The sequence below is a fragment of the Artemia sp. Qi Xiang Cuo genome, chromosome 2 (genome assembly GCF_049724085.1).
Source record: "Artemia sp. Qi Xiang Cuo chromosome 2, ASM4972408v1, whole genome shotgun sequence".
NCBI lineage: Eukaryota > Metazoa > Arthropoda > Branchiopoda > Anostraca > Artemiidae > Artemia > Artemia sp. Qi Xiang Cuo.
The window spans coordinates 30,084,028-30,110,820 of NC_142795.1; the positions used below are offsets into that span (position 1 = coordinate 30,084,028).

Here is a 26,793-nt window from a genome sequence, read left to right on the forward strand (position 1 = left end):
AGCTACAGTGATAACAGTGGTCAAACATGGCTCTGAAGCATGGGCGCTCCGAAAAGCGGATGAATATTTGCTAGATGTTTTCCAGAGAAATTGCCTACGGATTGTTCTGGGTACCCGGCTGACTGAACGTACTTCAAACAGAAAGCTGTATGAAAAGTGTGGGTAATCCCGCTTTCTAGAGTTATAATGAGAAAAAGGCCTCAGACGTGTTGGCCTCAGACGGCTTGGTGCTGCGGTGACTTGTTAGTAGTAGTAGTAGTTGTTGGAATAAATATAAGTATACGTATATTAACCTGAAAATCCACGGTCATGCATTTATTTTTCTTAATTTTTTTTTTTTTTTGAAAAAGTGGAAATTTTTATGTAAAAAAGCAGCCCGATGCTTATGAGCTCCATTTTAGAGGGTCACATTAGAGGCATTTATGCATTTGTCTCTGGGTGCCAATGACATACATAGAGTTAGCTAAAGGTCGTCGGAATGTTAGGTTAAGGCATACAGAGAGTCCATTATGCCCCATCTTAGCTGATTAACTATTACCTGATTAACTATTAGCAATACATAATAGCCCTTTTCAGGCAGGTACTTACAATTTTTCTCGGGGGGGGGGGGAGGGGTGTATTTACAAAATATTCAAGGGTGGCCAAAAATAAAAAGTTAAACTTCACTTGATAATTTGAATAAGACATGCCCAGAAATTTAAAAAAAAAATTCAGGATGTGAAGGGCTTATTGTAAATTTAAAAGATTTTCAAAGTTAAAAACATCTTCCTCAACATTTTGCGTTTTAATGTACTATATTTGCCAATATTGCCTCAAACAATAGGGTCCGTACTTATTCGGATAAATTTGCTTTCTTATGCGTTTTTAAGATTGCAAATTAGCAGCGTAAAGATAAAATGAACTCACCTCCTGATCTTTATAGCCATAGACAGTGTTCTTCCGTAGGACGTACCATCTCTTGGTCCAGCGTGTCCCGCCAAGGAACCTCCGCGAAATACGCCTCCGATACAACCAGCCTTGACAGTCAATCTCCTGGAGGGAACGACATGGCACGCTTCTACCAGACTCTAAATAAGAACATTTAGTTCAAACAAATTAGAAAAAAAACCAACAGGAATGCAATTTCTTTTAATTATAAAAAAAACAATGGATCTCATAAAGTTCTTTTAAATTTTTACATTGAATTCAGCGATAAACACAAGAAAAGTTTCTGAATTCTTCTACCTCCTTACCATAAGAGTGATTGTTGCAACAAAACATCATAAATATTTTAGAAAAACTTTACATTTTACTCATTCCAAAATTCCAAGGATATACCTAGTTTTGTTGCTAATGCTGTTTGTGGTATGTAAAGGCTGAACATTTGCATTCCAGATGTAAAAATCTGTTAAATGACAATTCTCGCAACCCTTCAATTCTTGTGAATCTCTGTGAATTTAATTGTTAGAATTAACTACTACTGAGAGCTCATCATAGTACCAAGCTGCCCTAGGGCCAAGTAATTTTGCAGGCCTCTCCTACACAGCAGACAGTTCAGAGCTTCTCTCTCTACTCAATCCCATGAAATCTCTACTTGCTTTAAGACTATTCTTACATAATCCTCTCATTCCAATCGAGGAGGTTCTATTTTCGCTTTCGGCCAAGCAAGATTCCCGAAAAGCACGATTTTTGGCAGCCTATCATCAATAAAATGTGACCTAACCGTCTTAAGGTTCCGGTTCCTTGCGCTAGTTTTGCTGGGTTCTTTCTCTGCTCTTTTACGGTTTTAATATATCAACGAAAGGCATATATTTTACTATGATTTCATAGCTGAGGTTCACTTGAAACCATCCATCAAATAATTAGTTTTAAAAATGTGGTGTACAGATGTGGCGTGTGGTCTAATAGATTGAAAACACACTGGAAATTGTTGAAAAAGGACGATTTCCCCTTTTTATATGCAGATTTAGATCCCTCTCTAACAAGGAGTATCGATGATATCACAATTCTGGCTCAGTGAGTGGATGGATCTAAGACAAATGAATCCAATAATATGGCTTTCTTGTCATTTTGGTACAATTTACAGCTGCAGACTCGTCACAAAATTGTTTGTTTCAGAGGGAACATGTACATTAACCTTAGTGTCATATAACCGATGAAAATTGGATCGGAAATTGTTTTTCGTGTAGCTTATTACTCTCATATGGTGGTACAACCACCATCCTTGCTAACAACATGTCTAGATTTGAAGCTATCCGCTAAGTAAATTTTCTAGGTACCTAACATAACCTCTGCATCCTCAATTATTCCTAATTCAAGCGAATTTCCCTCCCGCTTAGATTCAGCAACCTGCCAAAGATGCCAATGGTAACCAGAGCTATAGAAAAGTAATTCTGATGTCAATATATGAATTAAAAAAAAAAATAATAATAAAAAAAAATTAAAAAAAAAAAAAAAAAAAACGCTTTTTACGGGTATCTAAAATTACTTAAGTTTAAACTTACCAATCAAAAGTGATCAGTATAAGTGAAAGTTCAAAATCAGAGGCAACGCTGTAGCGTTGCCTATAGTAAAAGCCATATGGCTCAAATGTTTTATTATTTATTATTAATTTTTTTTTTTTCCCAGAGGCAATTCATACGGAGGGAGTCGTTGTAGAAGCTTCAAAGGGGGCTCATTCAATTGGAAATCGAGAGTTCTAGTGCCCTTTTTAATAGTCAAAAATGATAGGAGGGCAACTAGCCCCCCCCCAGACCCATCATTCCCCCAAACACATCCAATCAAAATTTTGAGATAGCCATTTTGTTCAGCATAGTTGATTTCCAGATAGAAAATATATTTTTGAGGAGGATACTCCCCCACAACCCTCAGGGTAAGGGTTTTAAGTTATGCCCTGGGGGCATATATGGTTTTTATAGAAGTCGTTGTCGCATAAACTTCAAAAGAGGCTCTTTCGATTGAAAATTAAAGGGCCAGTGTCCTTTTCAATAGACAAAAGTCATTGGAGTGTAACTAGCCCTCCCCCCCCCCACGCCCATCATTTCCCCAAACACATCCAATCAAAATTTTGAGATAGCCATTTTTTTCAGCGTAGTTGATTTTCTGATAGAAAATATATTTTTGAGGACGAAAGTCCCCCACAACCCTCAAGGCATTGGTATTAAGTTAGGCCCTGTGGGCATATTAGGTTTTCATAGAAGGAGTTGTCGTAGAAACTTCAAAACAGGCTCATTCGATTGGAAATTAAAGGGCTAGTGCCCTTTTTAATAGTCGAAAATGATTGGAGGGCAACTAGCCCCCCCCCCCCACGCCCATCCAATCAAAATTTTGAGATAGCCATTTTGTTAAGCGTTCTGATTTCCAAATAGATAATATATTTTTGAGGAGGATACTCTCCCACAACCCTCAGGGCAAGGGTTTTACGTTATGCCCTGGGGGCATATAAGGTTTTTATAGAAGGCCTTGTCGTAGAAACTTCAAAACATATTCATTCGATTGGAAATTAAAGGGCTAGTGCCCTTTTTAATAGTCGAAAGTGATTGGAGTTTAACTTGCCCCCCCCCCCCCACGCCCATCATTTCCCCAACCACATCCAATAAAAATTTTCAGATAGCCGTTTTGTTCAGCGTAGTTGATTTCCAGATAGAAAATATATTTTTGAGGCGGACACTCCCCCACAACCCTCAGGGCAAGGGTTTTACGTTAAGCCCTGGGGGCATATAAGGTTTTTATAGAAAGCGTTGTCGTAGAAACTTCAAAAAAGGAACATTCGATTGGAAATTAAAGGGCTAGTGCCCCTTTCAATAGTCGACAGTGATTGGAGTGCAACTAGCCCCCCCCCCCCACGCCCATCATTCCCCCAAACACATCAAATCAAAGTTTTGAGATGGACGTTTTGTTCAGCGTAGTTGATTTCCAGATAGAAAATATATTTTTTAGGAGGATACTCCCCCACAACCTTCAGGGCAAGGGTTTTAAGGTATGACCTGGGGGCATATAAGGTTTTTATAGAATGCGTTGTCTTATAAATTTCAAAAAAGGCTCGTTTGAATGGAAATTAAAAGGGCTAGTGCCCTTTTTAATTGTCGAAAGTGATTGGAGGGCAACTAGCCCCCCCCCCCCACACCCATCATTTCCCCAAACACATCCAATAAAAATTTTGAGATAGCCATTTTGTTCAGCGTAGTTGATTTCCCGATAGAAAATATATTTTTGAGGAGGACACTCTCCCACAACCCTCAGGGCAAGGGTTTTAAGTTATGCCCTGGGGGCATATAAGGTTTTTATAGAAGGCGTTTTCGTAGAAACCTCAAAAAAGGCTCATTCGATTGGAAATTAAAGGGCTAGTTCCCCTTTCAATAGTCGACAGTGATTGGAGTGCAACTAGCCCCCCCCCACGCCCATCATTTCCCCAAACACATCCAGTCAAAATTTTGAGATAGCCATTTTGTTCAGCGTAGTTGAGTTCCAGATAGAAAATATGTTTTTGAGGAGGACAATCCCCCAGAACCTTCAGGGCAAGGGTTTTAAGACATTCCTTGGGGGCATATAAGGTTTTTATAGAAGGCGTTGTCGTAGAAACTTCAAAAAAGGCTCATTCGATTGGAAATTCAAAGGGATAGTGCCCTTTTAAATAGTTGAAAGTGACTGGAGGGCAACTAGCTCCCCCCAACGCCCATCATTCCCCCAAATATATCCCCTCAAAATTTTGAGATAGCCATTTTGTTCAGCTTAGTTGATTTACTGATAGAAAATATGTTTTTGAGGAGGACACTCCCCCAAAACCCTCAGGGCAAGGGTTTTATGTTATTCCCTGGGGGCATATAAGGTTTTTATAGAAGGCGTTGTCTTAGAAACTTCAAAAAAGGGTCATTCGATTAGAAATTCAAAGGGATAGTGTCCTTTTTAATAGTCGAAAGTGACTGAAGGACAACTTGCGCCCCCCCCCCCTCCCACGCCCATCATTCCCCCAAACACATCCAATCAAAATTTTGAGATAGCCATTGTTGTTCAGCGAGTTGATTTCCAGATTGAAAATATATTTTTGAGGAGGACACTCCCCCACAACCCTATGGGCAAGGGTTTTAAGTTATGCCCTGGGGGCATATAAGGTTTTTATAGAAGGCGTTGTCGTAGAAACTTCAAAACAGGTACATTCGATTGGAAATTCAAAGGGCTAGTGCCCTTTTTAATAGTTGAAAGTGATTGGAGGGCAACTAGCCCCCCCCCCCACGCCCATCATTTCCCCTAACACATCCAATCAAAATTTTTAGATAGTCATTTGGTTCAGCGTAATTGTTTTCCAAATAGAAAATATGTTTTGAGGAGGACACTCCCCCACAACCCTCAGGGCAAGGGTTTTAAGTTATGCCCTGAGGGCATATAAGGTTTTTATAGAAGACGTTGTCGTAGAAACTTCAAAGAAGGCTCATTTGATTGGAAATTCCGAGGGCTAGTGCCCTTTGTAATAGTCGAAAGTGATTTGAGGGCAACTAACCCCCTTCTCACACCCACCTTTTCCCCAAACACATCCAATCAAAATTTTAAGACAGCCATTTTATTAAACGTAGTTTTAAGTTCTGAAAACTAGGTCTTTGAGGATTACAACTCCCCCAAAGGGTTGTAAAAGGGTTGTAATTACAATTCAGGGCAAGGGTTGTAATTTAAGGATTCTTCGAATCCTTCATATTATTTCTTATGGAAGGAATGCTCGTATAAAATTTAGAGAGGGCTCATTTGATTGAAAATGAAAGTTCTTTTTCACTTTTTAAGAGTCAAAAGAGATTGAAGGGCAACTAGCCCCTCTCCCGCCTCCAAGCCCTAAATACATCAGATAAAAACTTTAAGATAGACATTTTGTTAAAATAGTTCAAAGTTCTGATAACAAAAAACTCCGGTGTCAACACAGCCCACCAGGGCCCGGGGGTAGGCGTTGTAAGTTATGCCCTGGGGCATAACTTATTAAGGGGGGTTATAACTTATGGGAAGGGGTTTCGTATGGGAAGAACACATAGGAAATCTATTATAATTATCCAATTATAAGGTTAAATACATACTCTGTGATAGATGCAAAATTGCTATGGCACACAAATTCCTATTAAGGTCAATTCCAAACAGTCGTGATCCCTTTGTGTCAGCAAGTGAAATGGTCTAAACCCCCTTATTGGAGCTATTTTGTCAATCCATTCATTGCGGTCAATCGCTGTCCACAAGTTATGCAAGCTGTCTATTGTTCATATATAAGGTTTTTATCAAAGAGGTAATCGTATAGACTTTGAAAAAAGCCTCATTCGATTTAAATTGAAAGTTCTAGATCCGTTTCTTAAAGTCAAGAATAATCGGACAGTAAGAACCCTCCCCCCCCATGCCATAAAAACTTGAAACTTTTTGCAATAAAAAACGCACATAAATTAATTAAAAAAAAAACTTTCTTAAAAATAAGTTTTTAAAAAAAAAGTAAAGGCCACTTTAAACTCAAGCTCATGATATACAAATACCTGTAAAAATTCAAACTCAAAACGACCAGAAATTACTATTAAAGAATAAATGAAACCCAAAAAGAACAGAAATTAAAAAAACAATCATAGCAAAAAACATACAACAAGTAATAATATAAATAAATAGATCTTAAAGCGAGTAATGCTTAGATTGAATATGAAAATCAAGCTTAAAACGAAAACAAATATTTTGCTATTAAAGTATAAATGAAACTTAAAACGAACAGAAATTAAATAAACAATCGATGCGAACAAACATACAATATATATTAATGTAAATGAATAAATAAATCTTAAAACGAGTGAAACTTAAATTGACTATGCAAATCAAGTTTGAATCGAATAAAAATAACTACAAACAAGAGTTTGGGTATCGTCTCACTGCAGAAGCCTAAAACCTACTGCGGTTTTAGGACTACTTAAAAATTTTGCATACACCCTAGGCTATATTAATTATTATGGTATGATTGTATCAAACACAATAGTTTCTTGACTTGTATTTTGTTTTAATTAACATAACTGAGGGCATACGAGAAATTTTAAATAAACCAACTGTTTGTTTTGTCAGAGTTTCATATCAGAAAATTGATTCAGACACATACATACAATAGAATATAGGAGGCATTCAACCTTGTGCCTTGTGTATTGGTACGCAACGGTACGTAATGGGTACCTTGTTATGTTCATATTTTGTTTAAACTTGTTTTCTTTTGCTTATTTACATACTTTCTTCCCTTTGATAAAGGCTTCTGGATGTAAAGCCGAAATATTCCGACTTGTATTATTATGTTTATATTAACAATTTTTATTATTTTTCACTGTCTTAATAAAATTTAAACGTTATTAGTATATTTTCATTTCAATTTTTAAGAGCTATCTGGTAGCTATTTACAATGCCTCCCAGTCCCAGAAACCATAATGCCGCGTGGTGGCCCAACTCAGTCTATTCTCACGCCCTCAAGTCTCAAATCTTACGGAAATTCTTTAATTTTGTTAATAGTTTTATTCGGGACACCCAAATCATCAATGCAGTCTGTATCTAGAATAATTAATACAACTCTGATTAATAGCGGTAGGAGTAATAATTAGGGATAACTATTAGTAAAACATTTAAATCTTTCTGGACTCACACCTTCACTGATCACAAAAAAAAAAAATCTTTTTAGTTATCCCAAAATTGTAAATTATAGTCAATTGAGGAAGATGTAATAGAAAATCATTGGCTAATTTACATATAGTTTTTACCGATTACTCTATTTTGCTTCTTTCGGTATTTTACCCCTTTCTTGCCTGACTTTCTCTGCCTGAATAAAGCTCCTGTGAACTAGGTTGGGTTTAAAAAGTCTGGATGGTCCTGATGGTTCGGGAGGTGTGGTCCCACCATCAGTTTAGTCTAGTCTTCCGTCCCTAGTTAAACTTAGGAGAAATCCTACTGCGGTTTCCTCATCGTGGTTGTCAGGTGGAAACGGCCGGAATTGCCTATCCCAATTCTTGCTAGGCCAAACCGCAGAGGGTGCCATCAGGGAGTGGAGACCTGCATGGTTAAATATATTTCCACGAAACATCCAAATGCAAGTCAATATAAAGAGTCCAACCCATACTACAGCATCCCCGGCAAGGGATGCGTTGAAGGTTTCATCGGCGCCTTCTCCGAAAAATTGGCAAACCCATAGTACGGCATCCCCGGCAAGCGATGATTGGAAAGTTTCATCAACGCCTTCTCTAAAAAATTGGCAAGCTAAAGACCTATTTCAGAAACACAGACAACCCCTCAATCTAGGGTACTGAAACACATGTTTAATGAAATTCCTTACGATCCTGTCGTTTTTAGCTGAGGTAACATTGCGTTACAATAAAGACAAAATGTACGTTACAGAAACTCGGCTCAACGGCATTGTGGCAGGCTCAGAGAATAGAACTCTTGAGGAGGACGCTTCTTTCTCCTTTTTCAACTCCGGGTCCCTTGATGGATCTGCGTATGGTGGAGTGGGCATTATTTTAAGTTCCCTATCAGCAAAGTCACTTCTAGAGTGGGAACCTATCTCACATAGAGTAGCAAGAGCGCGATTCCAAAGGCCACCTATTCAACATATCACTTATTGTAGTTTCTGCTCCAACCAGAGACGCACCGGAGAGCGAAACAGATCTTTTTTTTTACCAAGTTCTAACTTGTACGCTTAAGAAAGTCCCAAAACGAGACCTCATCTTTATTACAGGCCATTTCAACGGCGTAATCGGGAAAAGTATCCAATGCTGAGTCTGCCATTGGCCACTTCGGTCTTGGAGCTAGATGTGGCAGGCGATCAAGACTTCTTCACTTTGCCATGACGAATGATTTGGTTACCAATACCATTATTAATACCTTATTCAAACACAAGCCCAGCCACAGAGCCACATGACATTCAAGAAACGATAGAGCAAAAAGCCAGATTGATTACATCCTCATGTCCTGCCTTGGAAATCAATGGCTACGAATAGTAGATCATACATTGGAGCAGATACTGGCTCCAAACATGGGTTGGATCATCTTCTAGTCAAGTTAGATCTAAAGTTACGACTTGCAGCACGCCCTAAGAGGAAACCTTCACGAAGATTTGATACCAACCGCTTCGATGATCCTAATATACGACAGGCATTCTGCTTGGAGTTGTCTAGCTGATTTGAAGCTCTCCAAGTGCAAGCGAACGACGAGCAAACTCAAAGTTTGGATGAAGAGTGGTTTACCATACGCAATAAAATCCACGAGGCTGCAGAAACTACGATAGGATACCGCAAAACACTATCCAAAAAATGGATGTCAACACGAACAATTCAGTTGGCTGAGCAAAAGCAACAGATATAGGACAGAAAATCGGAGTTGTTCAAACGCCTGAGAAGAGAATGGCACTAGTCGGCTAAGAATGATAAGAACCAGTACTGGGAGAAAATCGCTGAAGACCTGGAAGCCGCTGCCTCTAGATCGGACACAAGGAAGATGTATCAGCTCCTAAAATAAATCAGGAATAAATCACATAGGCCTACTAGTACATCCGTCGAAGATGAAAACGGCAAGTTACTCTCGAATAATATTGAAATAATAAATCGCTGGAAGGAGCACTTTGGCAAACTACTTAACCAGAACCAGCTACCCACAGCGATGGATGATAATCCAAGTCGTAGCCCTGATGATCCGCAAGAACCAAACTCACCCAGCAATATTTACAATGCTGTGAATGTGGCTCCCCCCACGTTAAATGAAGTCCAACAAGCAATCAACTGCCTTAAAAGCAATAAAGCCCTGGTCCTGATGCCATTCCGGCTGAACTTTACAAGTACAGAGGGACAGCACTTGTCAGCAGGCTTCATAAACTAACCTGTCGTATATGGGAAGAAGAGATGGTTCCACAGGATTGGGAAGACTCTATCATCGTTCCAGTCTTCAAAAAAGGGGTAAAGACAAAATGCAGCAATTGTCGCGGGATTTCTCTCATCTGTATTGCTGCAAAAATATTTGTCATAGTGCTAAATAATCGTTTTCGTATCCAGCGCAACGTAAAGACAAGGCCCAATCAATCAGGATTCCACCCAGACATGGGTACAATTGACCAACTATTCGTCTTAAGAAAAACTCTTGAACACAGGGCAAAACACCAGAAACCAACAGTGTCTCTATTCATAGATTTTATCACAGCTTTTGATTCTTTTCTAAGGGATGGAATCTGGAAGACCATGACAGAGGATGGAGTACCAGGCGAAATAGTCAGACTTATCCAAGCATACTACCAGCATACGCGAGCCCAAATTCAGATCGGTGGAGAACTCTCCTCGATGTTCCAAACTGATTTTGATGTCCGACAGGGATGTATATTGTCTCCTGTGTCTTTTCATTTCATAGTCGATTAGATTATGACCAGAGCAATGACGGCATTTGCAAGCGTTAAAGTAAGTCCAAATTTTGTGATCATCTATTTGAAATATGCCAATGTTATTTGGGTTATTATGTGAATCTAGTTCAGTAGCCCAATGTATGCTGTCGAAAGTAGCTGAAGAATCCTCTCTGGTCGGCCTGAAAATAAGCTCCTCGAAGACAAAAGTCATGGCGTCTGGCATATCATCTCAAGACCCCCCAATTTTACTAGAACAGTCGCCCATAGATGAGGTACAGGAATTCAAGTACCTTGGCTCTCTGATAGACCCAATAGGATGCAGATAAGAAATAGAGTCAAGAATTTCTTCATCAATTGGAGTCTTCACCCAGCTAAATCACTCTCTATGGAACCAGAAAAATGTGCGTCTGAAGACAAGAATAAGGATTTATTAGACCCTTGTTCGGTCTGCCTTATTATACGGCTGTGAGACATGGACTATGAAAGCATCCAACATTCAAGCCCTCAACGTATTTGACCATTCATGTTTAAGGAGAATCATTGGCATTAAACTCCGTGATCGTGTCAGCAATGTCGAAATCCGCAAAATCTGCTATCAGCGTTCTGATTTGGCCACTATAATTAAACAAAGAAGAGTCTGATGGTTCGACCATACACTTCGCCGCCCACGCCACACCTTTATCAATAAAGCCCTCAGATGTACACCTCTTTCGGGATGGAAAAAGCGATATGCGGGACAAAAGAAGACGTGGCTCGCCTGTATAATGGCTGACCTAGACCCAATCGGTGGCTTCAAGAAGTATGGAAGAAAATGGGAAAAGTCCTGGCTCGATTTGACTGAGCCACTCGCAAACGACCGAGATTCTTGGCTTACTACAATGACAAAGCTACTGGACGCCAGGGAGAACGGAGATGCTTGAGTACTGCTACAAGTACAAGTAAGTAAGTTACCTCTTTCTTCATGAAAAAGACATCCGATTATATTGCCGCTTTTTATTATGTCTACCTCCGTTGTTTAAAAATAGAAACTTCGTATCAAACAGTTCGTGGTAACGAACTGTAAGTAAGGAGCGATGCGACTCAATATTAACCGAAACCCTAATATATGGAATTTTGATATTAATAGATACATCAAAAGAATTGGCTTATTATACTGGTTCCAAATATTTAAGATACATTAAGTTTGGTGTTACCCATTAAAAGCCGAGCCTGAGAAAATTCGCTTGATTCTCAAAAAAACAGGGGAAACATCCCCTGAAACTCAGTGAATCTTAATGAAAATCACATCATCAGATTCAGCATACGAGAGAACTCTACTGTAGAGGTTTCAATCTCCTACCCGCAATTTATGAAGTTTTCTATTTTTGCCAGAAAAAAGATCAAGGATGCGTGTTAATTTATTTTTCTGTTTGTTTGTTTTTACCAGGGGTAATCGTATGGTCCTAATATTCCTAGAATATTGGAAGAGGGTTCATTCAAATGGAAATTAAAAGTTCTAGTGCAATTTTTCAGCGACCAAAAAGATTGGAGAGCCACTAGTCCCCCTACCACGCCACTTTTTCTCCAAAGTCATCCGACAAAAATTTTGAGATAGCCATTTTGTTCAGCATAGTTGAAGGTTCAGTATCTATGCCTTTGAGAATAAGATTACCCCCACAGCCACTAAGGAAATGTCTGTAAGTCATAAAATTTACCCATTGTTTATGTATAGTATTTGTATTGGGAAGTATACAGACATTTTCCGGGGAAGGGGGAGAATTTCCTGCTGGGGGAATTTTTCACGGAGAGAATTTTCTGTGGGGAGGGTATTTTTCAGGAGGGTGACTTTCCAGGGGAAATTTTACACAGGGGGAAATCGCCAGAATTCCTATGCGAAATTCTTTTTATTTGTCTTGCCTTCTCTTTGCAGAATCAATTTTACACGTGGAGACGTTTAAGGAAAATTTTCCCGTTGAAATTTTCATCGGGTTCGAATTTCCTAAAGGATCTTTTTTAAATGAAAGGGTGCCAAGGAAAGCGATCAGAAAGTAAATTTAAAAAAATAATTTTTTCAACTGAAGTAAGGAGCAACATCAAAACTTAAAACGAACAGAAATTATTATATATGTGAGGGGGGTTGCCAGCTCCTCAACACCTCGCTCTTTACGCTAAAGTTTGACTTTTGTCCTAATTCTTTAACTAAGGCACCTGATACACAAGGTCCGTTTAATTAGAACAACAAGAAACTTTTTTTTTAGATACTAAAAGAATTTAGCGTGAAGAGCGAGGTACTAAGGAGGGGGCAACCCCTTAATTTATGTAATAATTTATGTTTATTTTAAGTTTTGATGTTGTTCCTTAATTGCAGTTGAAAAAACTTTTTTTTACTCAGTCTGTTTCAGGACTCCCCGACATCGGTTACAAACCTTGGTTGCGAACTGTCCACACTGCCCTTAATCGATTGCTGTATTTCTTTTCTTTTTCTTACTCCACTTTTTTGTAGCGGGTTATTGATAGATTATAAAAGTAATTTTTGAGCCTACTCAATAAAAAATAACAAAAATTATATAAAAAAAAAGTCATCAAAACTGAAACATAAAAATGGGGAAATGAGAAGAAAACATTACTAAGTCAAATAAGTGCCAGTTACGCTATTTAGAAACTGAAACATGATTGTTATGAGAATCTAATCGTTTACTGGTAACATTTTTCTGATACTATTTTCATTTTTTCTTAGAAAAGGACACACAACATTTCAATTTATCGTAAGATTGGCTTTTTCCTTCGATCAAAACTAAGTGAATTGCCATCAACTGAAAAAAACGAATAAAGAAAACTATTGGGCAAAACAGGTAAGCAACTATTATATAAGTTACCATAAAAGTGAAGAAAATGTACCTATTGTTCTGGGCTTAAGTCTTTCTAAAGCAACATGTATCTCTTCAGGTTTTGGAGGTTGCAATCTCAAACCAAGCAGCGGAGAAACCGTTCGGGGTGGTGGTTCAACCCGCTGTGTTAAAAAAGGAGGCAGGGCCATAACAGCTGAAAACAAATAAGGATTTCACTTGAAGATACTAATTAAATTATGCTGGTAAAACAAAATAACTATTACCAGTAAAATTCGTAAGGTGCAAATGCCATATGCAGCAAAATACTGTTCTTTGTTGTTTTCCGTTGGAGGGGGAGGGGATTAGTACATATGTTTCTAAAAATTGATTTTAGAGCTTTTTTGCTGAAATATCAATTCAGGATTGAGCAGTCGTAGAATAAACTAAACTCACTTAACAATCGTCTAAGAAATAAACTACACAGATAAAAAAAAGGTATTCTCCTAAATAGGAATATAGAGTATGTCTATGATAAAACCCTGTGACGGAAATCAGAAAATTATTTCAACACGATCTTAAGATATTTTATTTAATATTTCTTTTATAAAACCAACAGAAATTAAATTCAAAAAGTGTTCTCAAGAGATTTTTTAAAATCCCCGCTCTTCCCTCCCATACAGTTTTGTTAATTGGTGCTCCTGTTTTTGATTATTATTAAAATATGATATAATTTTGCTGGGATGCCTTGCCTGGTTTAACTCCCTTTGGACTGATTTTTTAAGTTCCTCCATTAAAGAAGCAAGAGCCTTGTTATATATGTACAGGGACACTTAACCCGAGACGTTTAGGGAATAGATGGTATGTGATGCTGTGAGATTTGTGTTCTTCAGTTTAAGGGATAGGTTTGAGGTTTTTGCAATGAAGAAATATGGGTTAATTTCCCCAGTTTTAATCTCTGGTTGGTTTCACCTACCCTAGTCCCTGTCCCGTTAATGCAGGGGCCCACTATACCTTAACAATAGGGATTTAATCGCCTACATTTTCAAAAAATGGATTTAAAACGCTCGAAAGAGTAACAGGTAAACAATGCTTCAATCTAAAAATTGATGAGAATTTAATTGATTGGTTCCACATTCTTAAGCAGCAATGTATTGCGTTTTTTTTTTTCCTATCCTCTGTCTTGTTGTGTTTTTTAATTGTGACAGGTTGTTCAATAATTTTTAATAACATTAATAATTTAATTCTTGTATGATTGTTTAACGTTACTGTTCTGCAGCATATACAATAGGTCGCGCCATTTTGAAAATATTTTTCTCGCACATATATTATGTAAATTAAATGGTACTATTATCATTTTTTAAATTATCACCTTCGGCACCCATCTTGGAACTGAAAATCGTTTGTGTTTATTCGTTATAGTAAAACTGATTCACGTACTGCATGTACAAGTGTTGTGAATTTTAATGATTAATTTGTCACACGACTGGAGCCATATTATGCAGTGGTTAGATAATGAGAACATTAGAACATTTTGCGAAGTGTCTAATCGTTGTCTTTATTGCTTTATTATTTTGTTTTCTCTTACTGCTCCTTCTTCTTGCTTTTGTTTGATGGGTTTTCAAATAAAGGAATAAAATAAATAAATATATGTCTTGCATAGTTTTGAACGATGTCATAAATATCAAAACATATTCAATACCCTTGGGAAAAAAAGAATGCTCCCACAGTCGTGTCCAATCTAGGTCATATTTTCAAGCAAGAGCACAAAAATACCAGTAGATCAATTAAAAAAAAAAAAAAAAAAAAAAAAAAAAAAAAAAAAAAAAACAGCAAAGGCTATTGGAGAACATAGTATTAAATAGAAAATTAAAATATGAGCTAAATAAATTAATTATCGGAGTTTAAAAATTGCACTTTCGTCGGAGTCCAAGAGCCAAGACTGCTCTAAAACATTTTACTAGCTACCCAAATAATTATTAAGATTTTTATACACCATTGACATAAAACACGGTTTGATAGAATGAGGAAGAATGCGTCAAACATTTTCAAAAATATTGCTCTGTTTGCTTTGTTTAGTTTCATTTATTGTTTTGAACGCGAAAACTTTCTCCAGGGACATTAAGAGCAGAGTGGAGTTGATGCATAGGACTGTGGTATCTGCACAAGAGGCACTTCAAGCCCATATTCCTTCTCGTTCGCGAAATGCCTTGAATATTTCAGGACTATTACTATAATTTCTTCTCCATAGAAAGAGTGGTCTAGAAAGTTATAAACTATTTACAGCGACTAATTTTTTTTTCTTCGTATGGCGATCTGACAAAAATTTCTTCTATTTCTTCAGTCTGAATTTACAAAAATGCTAAAGAAACTTCCCCAAGGTCTTGATTAGAACCTTAATAAACTGGGGTAACAAAATTAGATCCTCTCATATGAAGAAGCATCTTTATCGAAATATCGAATTTATAACATAAGCAGCCCCAGACTGAGGACCCATGAACAAAATTAAGCTTACTAGTTCAGGTTTAATGAATAATTCAGTAGTGCAAACCTTTTGATAATTACTTGGGTAAATGCCTTGTGTTTGAAAAAAATTATGAGGAGGCGCTACCAATTGGGGAGTCACACGGCTGCAGCTTGCACTGGCCTATTATAAAATAAGGCATTCTCACACACTGAATCCTTCAGGGGATCAGTAGGTTCTTCCAATGATCAAATTGAAGATCAAATATTTCAGCAATTCTTAGGGTAGAGGGGGCGGGGCAATATCCAAGGATCTTTCAAGGAGAGGGCTGGGGGGGATAAGACTGAAAGAAACCTTTTAGTAATCAATTTCAAGGAGTTTTTTTTAGAAGTTTAGGATCTTAATCGAAGCTCTAAAGTCCATAGCTAGAAGAAAAACATTTTAGGTCCGAGAATATGCGGTTTAGCACTTAAATAATTGTTTCAACGAAACTCTTTCGAAAAATATTCGGAGTGGCCTTAGGTCGAATTTAGTTTAGTCTTTTTATGAACAGGTCTGCTATAGAATCCCACACATTTGATAAGCGTTATAATTCACAAGATACTAATGTATTAAATACAAAGGGGGAAAAAAGGTCCGAAAATATGCGGTTTAGCACTTAAATACATTTTTCAACGAAACTCTTTCGAAAAATATTCGGAGTGGCCTTAGGTCGTTATAATTCACAAGATACTAATGTATTAAATACAAAGGGGGAAAAAAGAAAATGGAACTTACACCTTCTTCTAAACAGTCTATCTTTAACCGTTTTCCAATAACTTTTTTCCATTTTCCATATTTCTAATCCTAGTTTTCTGTTTAATTAATTAATTTACTGACTAAACTCTAAAGATATTGAAAAAATTCATTTCAAGAAAGACTTTACTATTTGAGCGATAAGCGTACATTCAAGAAAGGAGTCATAATAATCTTATCTCTCAGATTTCTAAATTCTAGACAACTTCCGGAAATACGAAAACGTCACCGCAGGAGAATGACATAATGCCATTTAGAAAGGCAAATAAATAGACACATATATGGATAAGTTCAGAAGCAAAAAAAAGGTTGAATTTAGAAGCAATATTAAAAAAAATATGAGATAATATAAACATTTATTACCCCCTTAAATAAATAAAAATCAAACACCAGAGTACGATAATGAAGAAGAGTACAACGGGAAATCAAACTAACGTGCAATAAAATAAAATACAATGTTAACACAAAACATTATAAAGGCCAAAAATGGAAAAAAAATATTGATAATAGTTTAAGAAGTAAACAGTTAAACAAAGTTCTTAAACAAAAAGATAAGGTTTCGACAATGAGGTTCGCCGCGGAGATTTACTGAAAAAAAGTGTCAAACAGTTGCTTTGAAAAAAAAATGAAAAAAAGGGAATTTGAAAAGATTGAGCGAGGGATTGTTTGAGGAGGAATTGACACATTTCATACCTTGAATAATATAGATTGAAAATCATTGCACTAATTCAATTCAAACAGGTGCAACCTTCCGACCGTTCTGCAAAATAGTTGGTATTTCAAGGGGTGGTTAGAGGTGTTTAAGAAGCCAAGGACCCATTTTTTCCTTTACCAACACAGATTACATATTCTTCTGTGATTCCCCTTCAAACAAGATGCAACATGTCTATATTTCTTCTATGGGTTTGATAGTGAGATGAGGGGGGCTACTGGAGGGGCTACGATCACAGTTCGGGCCTTAAATCATGCTGATTGAAAGGCAATGCAACATTTGAATTTAAACAATGTGTAATTCAATGGTCATTCTTGCGGAAAAATATGTAGATTATAACACGGCTCCAAGACCACAAAATTCACAAAGTCCCCATGAGTGCCAATTTTAGTTGATGATCCACTTGGGCCACATTTTGCTTTCAGGTTCTTGACATCGCACATTACTACCACATGCTATGCCAGCCAGTGCAAACACTCGCACGAGAAGAACTGAGCCGCAGAAACGTAATCAACAATTCTTTTTTTCCCTTTTTTTACAAGTGTTTATGACAGACTAAAATGAAATGTCCTAGGGCGTTATTGTTAAAATCAGCAGCAATTAGTGTATTTTTTGTGTCTATGATAGATGTTATGATTAAAGGATTCTGATTCTAATATGCCTACCTTTTGACTAAGAAGTTAAAAGCAGGAGGAATTGCAGGCCAAATTTGCCCACTCCTCAATAAAACAGATTTAAAATTTAGCATAATTCCAGTTAAAACGGGTGCAACATACATTTCTTTTGATTCCCCCACTAATATTGACTAAAATTCTTATGCGATTCCACTTAAATAAAAAAGTACAAAAAGCCTGCCCTTCTTAAGAAAAATTGGCAGGGACAAAAGGGGAAGGGGGTGTCAGACGTTCAATGGGTTCAGATTTTACCTCCATATTGATTTTAAAATCCTTTGGTAATTCAGGCCTGAACCAGGTTGAACGTACCTACTTGGTGAACAGGGAAGATGTAGTTGAAAGATGCAATATACCTAACTTTGTACTAAGAGTTAATGGTGTTGTTGAGGACGGCGATAAATGGTCTCTTGCCCACCTTGGTTGTCCAATCAAAATAACTGAAAATCCTTGTGTAGCCCCGGTTCAAGGAAGATGTGAAACGCCTACCTTTCTGCGGAAAAACTAGCGATGAAAGAGTCGGTTGATGCTGGAGGAGATGTTTACCCAATTTGTAGATTGTAGTAACAAAGATTAAAATCCCTGCATCCACTTCAAACAAAACGCAACACGGCTATCTCTTGGTAAATAAATAAATAAATGCGAGAGATTAGGTAGGATTTATTTGACGGAGCATTTGATCCACTTTGTGCCCCCAAAAATGACTAATTGAGAATCATTGCATGATTTTTGCTCAAACAAGGAAACGCAATTCCCACTTTTTAATAAAAGATAAGCAGAGGGTATGCGGGAATGATCTTTGAGAGACCACAGGGCCACTTTGGTCCCGGAGCCATACAAACTAGAAATTATTGCAATATTACACTTCAAAGAAGGTGCAACATGCCTATTTTCCAGTTAAAAAGTTGGCTGCAGGATGAAAGGGACAATGGTCCACTTTCTAGCCTCCAGATTATTTTTTACAACGAACCGGGTCAGAGCTTGTTTATTTAGTGTCGTGATTATCCAGTTTTTTTTCGTTTGTGTATCACAGCGAAGAAGTTGTCAGCCCCTCAAAAATTATGAAATCTGTTCTTAAGAACAAATCTTCGTAAAAAAAAAAAAAAAAAAAAAAAAAAAAAAAAAAAAAAAATTACAGCTCTTCAAGGACTACTGATCAGCGTTAAATCTAAATTGCGAAATTTCTTGTGAAAATAGATGGGAAAACCGCTGGAAATGCACCGTTTTAGATTTCAAAAATCTTTGTTATTCTGAGAAAATATTTGAGCAATAATGCCATGAAGACATCATATATGTTAAGCACTTTCAAATTTTCATCGAACTTCAATTTATTACTGCTGCCCACTGGCTTCCCTGCTTGGATAGAGCTTTCCACTCGAAAGTAGGAACATGACTTGAAGAGACAAAACTTGGCTGAACAACTTCAAATAATCCCCCCTGACATAGAGTATAAAACTCTATTTAAGTTTAGAACATGAAAACTCTAACGAAAGGGCAAGCAAAAGACCATCCATTTTGGCCTCACACAAGAATCATACTAAGCTTTCCAAATGAACTACTACATTTATCAATCCAGACAGATGTTTACACTTTCGATAAAACCATCAATGCTAAACCCTTGCCACATTCTTTCAATATACTGAAATCGGTGGCAGTAGAAAAGAAAAGAAAATAGAAAACCGAAGCGTTACTCCCATAGCGCAATAATACCTGCACACGAGGGAGTTCTACCTGAGATTGACTATATAAGACAAGGATCCCACCTCTTAAGCCCTCCACTCTTTCTGCTTTGCAACATTTATAGATATCAATAATGCTTTCAATAAAGCATACGTTAAATTTAAGCGCAAACAGCAGGGGTATGAGGGGGGGGGGCATCCCCCACGACTCGAGCATAAATCCCATTAACTACTCAGTAGTTTGATATACATCTCCAGCGAAACTTCAAATACCCTCCTCACTAGAAATATGAAAACATTCATCTTTTCTTTTATCATCACCCTTTACTTTCTTTGAAAACCATATTTAGAAAATCATATTCAGAGGGTTTTTTAAACCTCTGCAAACCTCAGCTAGGAAGCTTCCACCTCTTCATATTGACATGCTTGCTTCTGCGCAGACAAGCAATGTGGCTTTTTGTTTTTAATTCCAATTACATACTGCAATAAGAGTGGAACTGCATTTTACTTAGAATCTCGTCAAAAGAATACTTATTTTTTCCAATCAGATGATGTTGAGGTGTAAATTCCTCCTCCAGATGGATCCGAAGGCCGTAAAGTTGGGCCTTTATTCCCATAGAGAAAATCCTAGTCACTAATAGTAAAAGTTAAGTTCTGAAACGAAAAAGAATGTTAAAAATCACCTGGAAACTCAAGATTACAGACTGGCAGTGTGTGTTGTTTTCCGTCGGTTGAAGAATAAAACCCAGTAGATACACCAGACTTAGCTTCGGTAGTTGGAGTCATGGGCTGTGGTTTCGCTTCCAGTGGCGTTGGTGGGGCTTTAGCATGAGGGGTCCTAGGAGGTAATGCAGGCGGATCTTCATCAGCTACTGCATTTATTAAGACGTCACCAACTGAAGATTTTGACGAGGTCCTTGATAGCGGAGGTCGGGGAGGGGGAGTAACCCCATCTATAGAAGCTCGACATGGAATAGGTGGTGTCTCTGTCTCCTCTGGATCACTAATAGGTGGGGTTACCACAATTTCAAAACCAGTAGAAGATCTTGTTGAATGAACCGAATGTTCATGAACACTTGGCATAGATGGGTTTGCAATACTTTTTTCTTCAATTTCAGAAGAAATTACACTTGAAACTGTCGGTTTCATAATGTGATGTTTTATCTGAAATTGGGTTTCTGTGGGATTTAGCTTAGTGTCAAATTTACTTTCTGTTTTCACTAAATTATGGTTTGTCTCTTGTGTTACATTACTAACACCTTTTTCACAATTGTTATTCTCTTCAAAATTAGTATTTCTTTTTTCAAACTCTTTAAATTCACTTATAGCATTGAGAGATTCGGTCCTGGTAAGTAACGGCACATTTGAACTCACAGCACATGTAGCAAAGCTATGTGGTCGCGTTTGAGAAAGCAAATTATTGGTGTTAGAATGCCGGCTCCAAGGAGTCTGAAAGAAAAAATGTAAGGCATAATTTCGAGTTAAACATGGAGATAGAAGATAGAAACAAGAGATGAATAGAGATGAAAGAGATGAATAATTTTTTCTTTTTATATTATGACCTATAAAATATTTTATAATTATGACCTATATTCATGACTTTTGTATGTTGTATTTTTTTACTGTTACCTGTTGTGTTTCGTTACAGTGGTAATTATATGTTGTTATTTTATTATTGTATTTTTTTTTTACTGGGAAATGCGAATTCGGCCCACTAGGGTTTGTGAGTCTTTTTTTTCTAATAAATATCTATCTATCTATTTATCTATCCATTAAAGAGTAAAAGTATACATTCTTGCTTTTCGTTATTCAGAAGAATCTTTTATTGAGGTTCTCAGCATGTTCGAATACGGGGAAAATTAAACAACAGACGAGTTGTATATGAAATATAGAAAACTATAGAAAAATAATTTTTTATATATATTTTGGTGGATTGGACACGCAAAAAATAATGGACGAATTTTAAAACTTTGTAAAGTTAGAGAACAAAAAAGCCCTGATTTTTTCATTCAGTTCACAGTTTTATTGTACGTTTGTCGAATTTGATCATATAAATGGAACTAAAATACTATGGTCACAGATATGACCCAGAGATCAAAAAGGCTTGTCGATCACCACTTTATGTCATCTAAAAAACTTAAGTTTCAAATTTAGTCTTGGCGAAATCAAAACAGAAGATAGGTTTTCTTAAATGAATAATATTAGAAAAACATATTTTGTTTACAAATATGAAACAAATTTTTTGTTGTAGAAACGAAATAGCGGCATTATAATGAACCAAATACGACAACATAATTGCCTAAATATGAACTTCACCACTTGAAAAATCTTGGTGCTGGTAATTATTGTTCAGACACAGCATTCTTAAAAATAATATTCTAGGCCCACTGTAAAAACTGACCATAGTTAATTTGTCAGGTCTCTTCAAATAGCAACACAAGTTACCACCTTCGTTAAAAAGCCAGTGTTATTCCTTTAACTGTTTTCAAAGAAATTTTGCCTGGTTTTTAGAGGATATTGCATAATTGCTATTATTATTGCAATTCAATCTTTTTTACTCTTTCTGTGAGATCGATTATTTGTCATGCATAAGATGCTTGTTTCGTTGCTCGTGGTGGTTCATTGCCTACAGAGTGTCAACCTCTCGGGAAAACAGGGCAATGCCAGTGAGAGTAAGGACAACTGGATCTTTCAGTGCATTATTTACTATACAGTAAAAGGAAGCGCAGATTAACCTGTGCATTTTATTTAAGTCCATAAATAAACTCTTAGAGGCAAATTTAACATAAACATCACAAATTATATGAAAAACGAGAAATTGCGGAGTGAATTAGATTAATCAAAATGGCCGTCATAGACACATAAAAAAGGACTAAATGGCACTTTTTCTTACAATTATACACAAGAACATTTTGTTTTATTCTGTTATAGAAACTTTTAAAATAAAGAACAAAAGAATCGTTGAATATGCTCGTGCAACATGTCACTGGCTTCGGCTTATTTCTCAGGTGAGTATCGGCACTGGTTGGCATTGCAGGTGTTTTTAATGTGCGATGTTGAGAACTTAAAAGCGAGAAGTGGCCAAAGTGGATCATTAACTGAAAGTCACACTCATGGAGACTTGGTAAATTTGGTGATTTCAGGGTCGATTTATAGTCAACATATTTTTCCGCAAATACTAAGCCATAGTTCGTTCCTAGATACCCTTCAAATCAAAACGTATTTGTGTGACATAAGGTTTGCTTTACCAAGTAAAAAAGTATTGTTTCATTTTTACTTTTACTAGAAGTCAATTGAAATCTATTATTTGAATAAGTCTTATGAATAGGAAATCAAAATTACATTTGTTAAGTTCTTTCTTTCAAGTTCAAGTTCTTTTATTCAATAAATATATGTATATAAAAAAAACACTACAATCCAAAAAATCCCAAAGGGCCCAGAGGCCCGTTAACTGGAAAAAAAAAAAACTAAAACTATTTATTAATAATTTGCAGGTTACTGAACAAGGCCTAGACAAAAATAAATAAGAATTACTGCTCATACGAATACTTACACGAAGATAACCGATGTCCACATCACCTAAGACCAACAACAAATCATAATTTATCATCGACATAAAGAACCAACGCTAAAACAAACCAATGAAAATCCAATTTAAAACTACAATAATTAGAAAATAATTCAATCATCTCTTCTTCTCCAACAGAAATCTTCTTAGGTGTTTTTAAAAGAGCCAAGGGTATGGGAATTCCGAACCCCAACAGGAATAGAGTTCCAGGCCTGCCCCACCGCAACGGTAAGACCAAAGTCTGAACACACTGAGGGGGTGGAAGGAACCAGCATATCATCCCAATTTCGAACTGAGTATGGGTTGACTTCACTCACTTGTTGAAACATGCCAGAAAAGCATTCTGGGAGATCTTCGTGAAAATAAAGGAATGCCACTGAACACAGCGAAAGCGTATAAATATCCTTCAGTTTTAAGAGCTAGAAAGGAGTATAAGTGGTGGACTGGAAAACTATTCCTGCTTTCAGCTGGAGATTACGGACTGGCGAAAGTAGAGATAGAAAAGTAGACATCCAAGCAGATGAGGAGTAATATTGATAAGGATAAATAAGAGAGAAGTATAAAAGACAGAGAATAGAAACAGGAAAAATTTGTTTGAGTTTCCTTATGATCCCCAGTCCTCACGAAACTTTGACTCTTATCATCTGAATATGCTGCTTGAATGTTAAGATTTTCGTCTAGAAGAAGTCCAAAGAATTGCACGTATCGGTCAGGTGGGCGGCATATAGGACCTCTTGAAGTTAAGTAATCATGTGTAAGCAAGAAACAAACATTTTAACATACAAACCTTTTGAATCTCCAGGTTTCTAGCAGCGTGGAAAATAAAGCGCTTTTAAAGATCAAGCATAAAAAAGAGGATAATAGAACTGTTATGCAAATAATACTACTAAAAACTTGTCGGGTGATTAACCTGTCTGAGCTTGACACGATCGTAATTTATTTAAATTACGTATATCATCCAAGCTACATCTCGAGCCTCCAGCCTTTCTCCTGCTACGTTGCCGGCTATTTACTTATTATTACCTTGAGCATAATTAATAACCTTAAGCTTGATTTCTAAAATTACTTTTTAGCAATTTATATGCAGAATTAATGCAATTTGAATTAGACAACTTTTCTCGCCCCTAAAGAAACTTTGTGGATCAGGTCTTTGGTATTGAGAAAAAGAAAATAAAACCAGTCTGTTCTTGATGACTGGTAAAACCAGTCATCTGCAATTGTTCAGGAAGACTATTTCAATTAATCACCAAGGAAATGGAGAAAATAATCTTCGAGAGAGAACGCAATGTATATTTCTTATATATTTGTAATATTGTGATCCCAAAATAAAATTAATTCATTGAAAACAGTAATCAATCACATTTTGTCGTAAAAATCTTATTACTCTATTTGACTATTTAGTAATATTGAGTTAACTGCCCAAGGAAAGGGTTCATCTTTTTCTTCCATGATAAGCCCAAACTGTGTTTTTTTCCTCTCTCTCTTTCTTTCTGTGTCTCTCTATGTGCAATATCCTCTTGTTAGTATTTCTGGAGTTTTATTTTTATAGTGTTGGAACCCAAAGAGTGGGGAACTTAAAACTGTAGAGGAATTTCAAGCTAATGTGTACGGTTGTCCCTTTCAATTTTTACAAATATCTGCATTTAAAGTTGATATATTTAGATTAATATATTTTCTATTGTCGATTCATTTCTAATTTATTTGTTTTTCAGCTGGGTCATCTACTTTTCAGACACATTTTGGAATCATGTGCTCTTCTAAAATCGGCCGTTCGTGTTCTTTTAGATTAAAGCAATCGGTTGTCAGTAAGAAATAGTTACAAAGAATTTTTACATTTTACCAGTTTCGAGTCTTTTCAAATATTTGTTTGATCATAAAACACAGCTGAATGTTTGATTGCTGTCTTTGAGAGTAATCTCTATGATTATGAGACAAGGAGGTCGTTAGTAATTAGAAAACCTGAAATGTCTGCTAAATCTGCAGTCTCAATTCGCCAGGTTCTTCCTTCTAAATGGGAGCCCCTTCCTTCTCAAAATTATTCAAGAGAGGAATCAGTCGACTTTTCGTAGGTCGATTAACAATCATTGTTTAGTTGTTTTTTTTATATTTTTTATTATTATTATTATTTTTTTAAAGTAGGGTAAAAGTGTAGAATAGTATTATTGTACAGAACAGAGTCTAAAGTGGTGATTTTTTGCTTATTTTTTCCTTCCTTTAATGGATCTATGATTAAGCGTTTGCAGCTATGGTTTGGAGAAGGTCGTACAAGTCCTAAGGCTTATTGGCGATTGTTTTTGGTATCATTTTTCGTTTTTAATCCACTCTCTCTCTCTCTCTCTCTCTTTCTCTCTTTCTATCTATCTCTTTTTCTATCTCTTTTTCTATCTACTCTCTCTTTCTCTCTCTCTCTCTCTCTCTCTCTCTCTCTCTCTCTCTCTCTCTCTCTCTCTCTCTCTCTCTCTCTCTCTCTCTCTCTCTCTCTCTCTCTCTCTCTCTCTCTCTCTCTCTCTCTCTCTCTCTCTCTCTCTCTCTCTCTCTCTCTCTCTCTCTCTCTCTCTCTCTCTCTCTCTCTCTCTCTCTCTCTCTCTCTCTCTCTCTCTCTCTCTCTCTCTCTCTCTCTCTCTCTCTCTCTCTCTCTCTCTCTCTCTCTCTCTCTCTCTCTCTCTCTCTCTCTCTCTCTCTCTCTCTCTCTCTCTCTCTCTCTCTCTCTCTCTCTCTCTCTCTCTCTCTCTCTCTCTCTCTCTCTCTCTCTCTAAAAAAAGTAAATTGGCGACTTTGGGATATTTTATTTTAACTAACCGAAAGACCATGGTGATTAGCGCTATATTCAAGATTTTCTAAGGTATTTTTGACACATTTTGTAGAATGGGTCCTGTAGACTCTGTTTAGCAAAACAAGTCCCCTCCCCCAAACGAAAGCTCCAGTGGTTGGCCTTTATGAGTAAATGTGATCAATTCTTTAGAATATCTCACTAAGTTCTAATCCTTATATTGGCCGACGAAAGTAATTTCCCAATCTTCAATCAAGGCCTTTTCTGAATTGCTGCAACCGAGCTTTGTGTTCACACATTTTTTTTTTTTTTTTAATTGTTTAATATTATCAACACCTTACAAAACTTTTTATTCAACCTCCTAATATTAAGAAGGTCATTTTTTAAATGCAAGCTTGCATTTAGCAGTAAAGATATTTTATATCTGAATGCTAATAACAAAAGAAATTCCATTACATAGATCACTGCGGACCGTGGTTTAATTATTACTAGACTGCAGCTGCAACCATGACTCTCTCAATTTCTGCTTCTTGATAGCCCTTGCCGATTGAATAAGCTCGATTTTACAATATACAGGAAACATACATAAAATAATATACGCCTTCACTTCCAGTCTAATTGGCCTCAACAGGTTAGAAGGAGTATGGTAACACCTCTTCTAGATCGAGTGCTTAACATCTAAGAACAATGCATTTAAAAAGCCTTGGATTCTGCATAAGATCCTTTTGAGTTTCTTGACGAGACAAATTTTTTCAAAGTTAGTTACACATAGGAAAAAGCCTATGGCTTTTTCCTAATTGGAATACTAAAGGACGAACCACAGGTAATGAGCCAGTGAGGCCAGTCAAATATGGCAAGGAAAACAACTTTTAAAAAGACTATCTTGTCTTTTTATATTATTATAAAAGTGTTATATTTCCTGGTCAAAAGATAAGTGTATGTTGCATCATCATGCAGATAACAATTCATTTGAATACTTCAGCCACTA

General features: G+C 36.7%; 1 protein-coding gene across 1 annotated transcript in view; it reads right to left on the reverse strand.

The window, feature by feature from the left end:
• cnk (connector enhancer of ksr) overlaps positions 1 to 26,793 on the reverse strand; it is a 122,894-nt gene that overhangs the window by 45,118 nt on the left and 50,983 nt on the right. The window contains exons 10-12 of the mRNA XM_089100439.1: positions 20,151 to 20,916; positions 13,220 to 13,363; positions 907 to 1,067 (exon numbers count right to left, since the gene is read on the reverse strand). Of these exons, the coding sequence (XP_088956565.1) occupies positions 907 to 1,067; positions 13,220 to 13,363; positions 20,151 to 20,916 (1,071 nt within the window). The remainder of the gene's footprint in view (positions 1 to 906; positions 1,068 to 13,219; positions 13,364 to 20,150; positions 20,917 to 26,793) is intronic.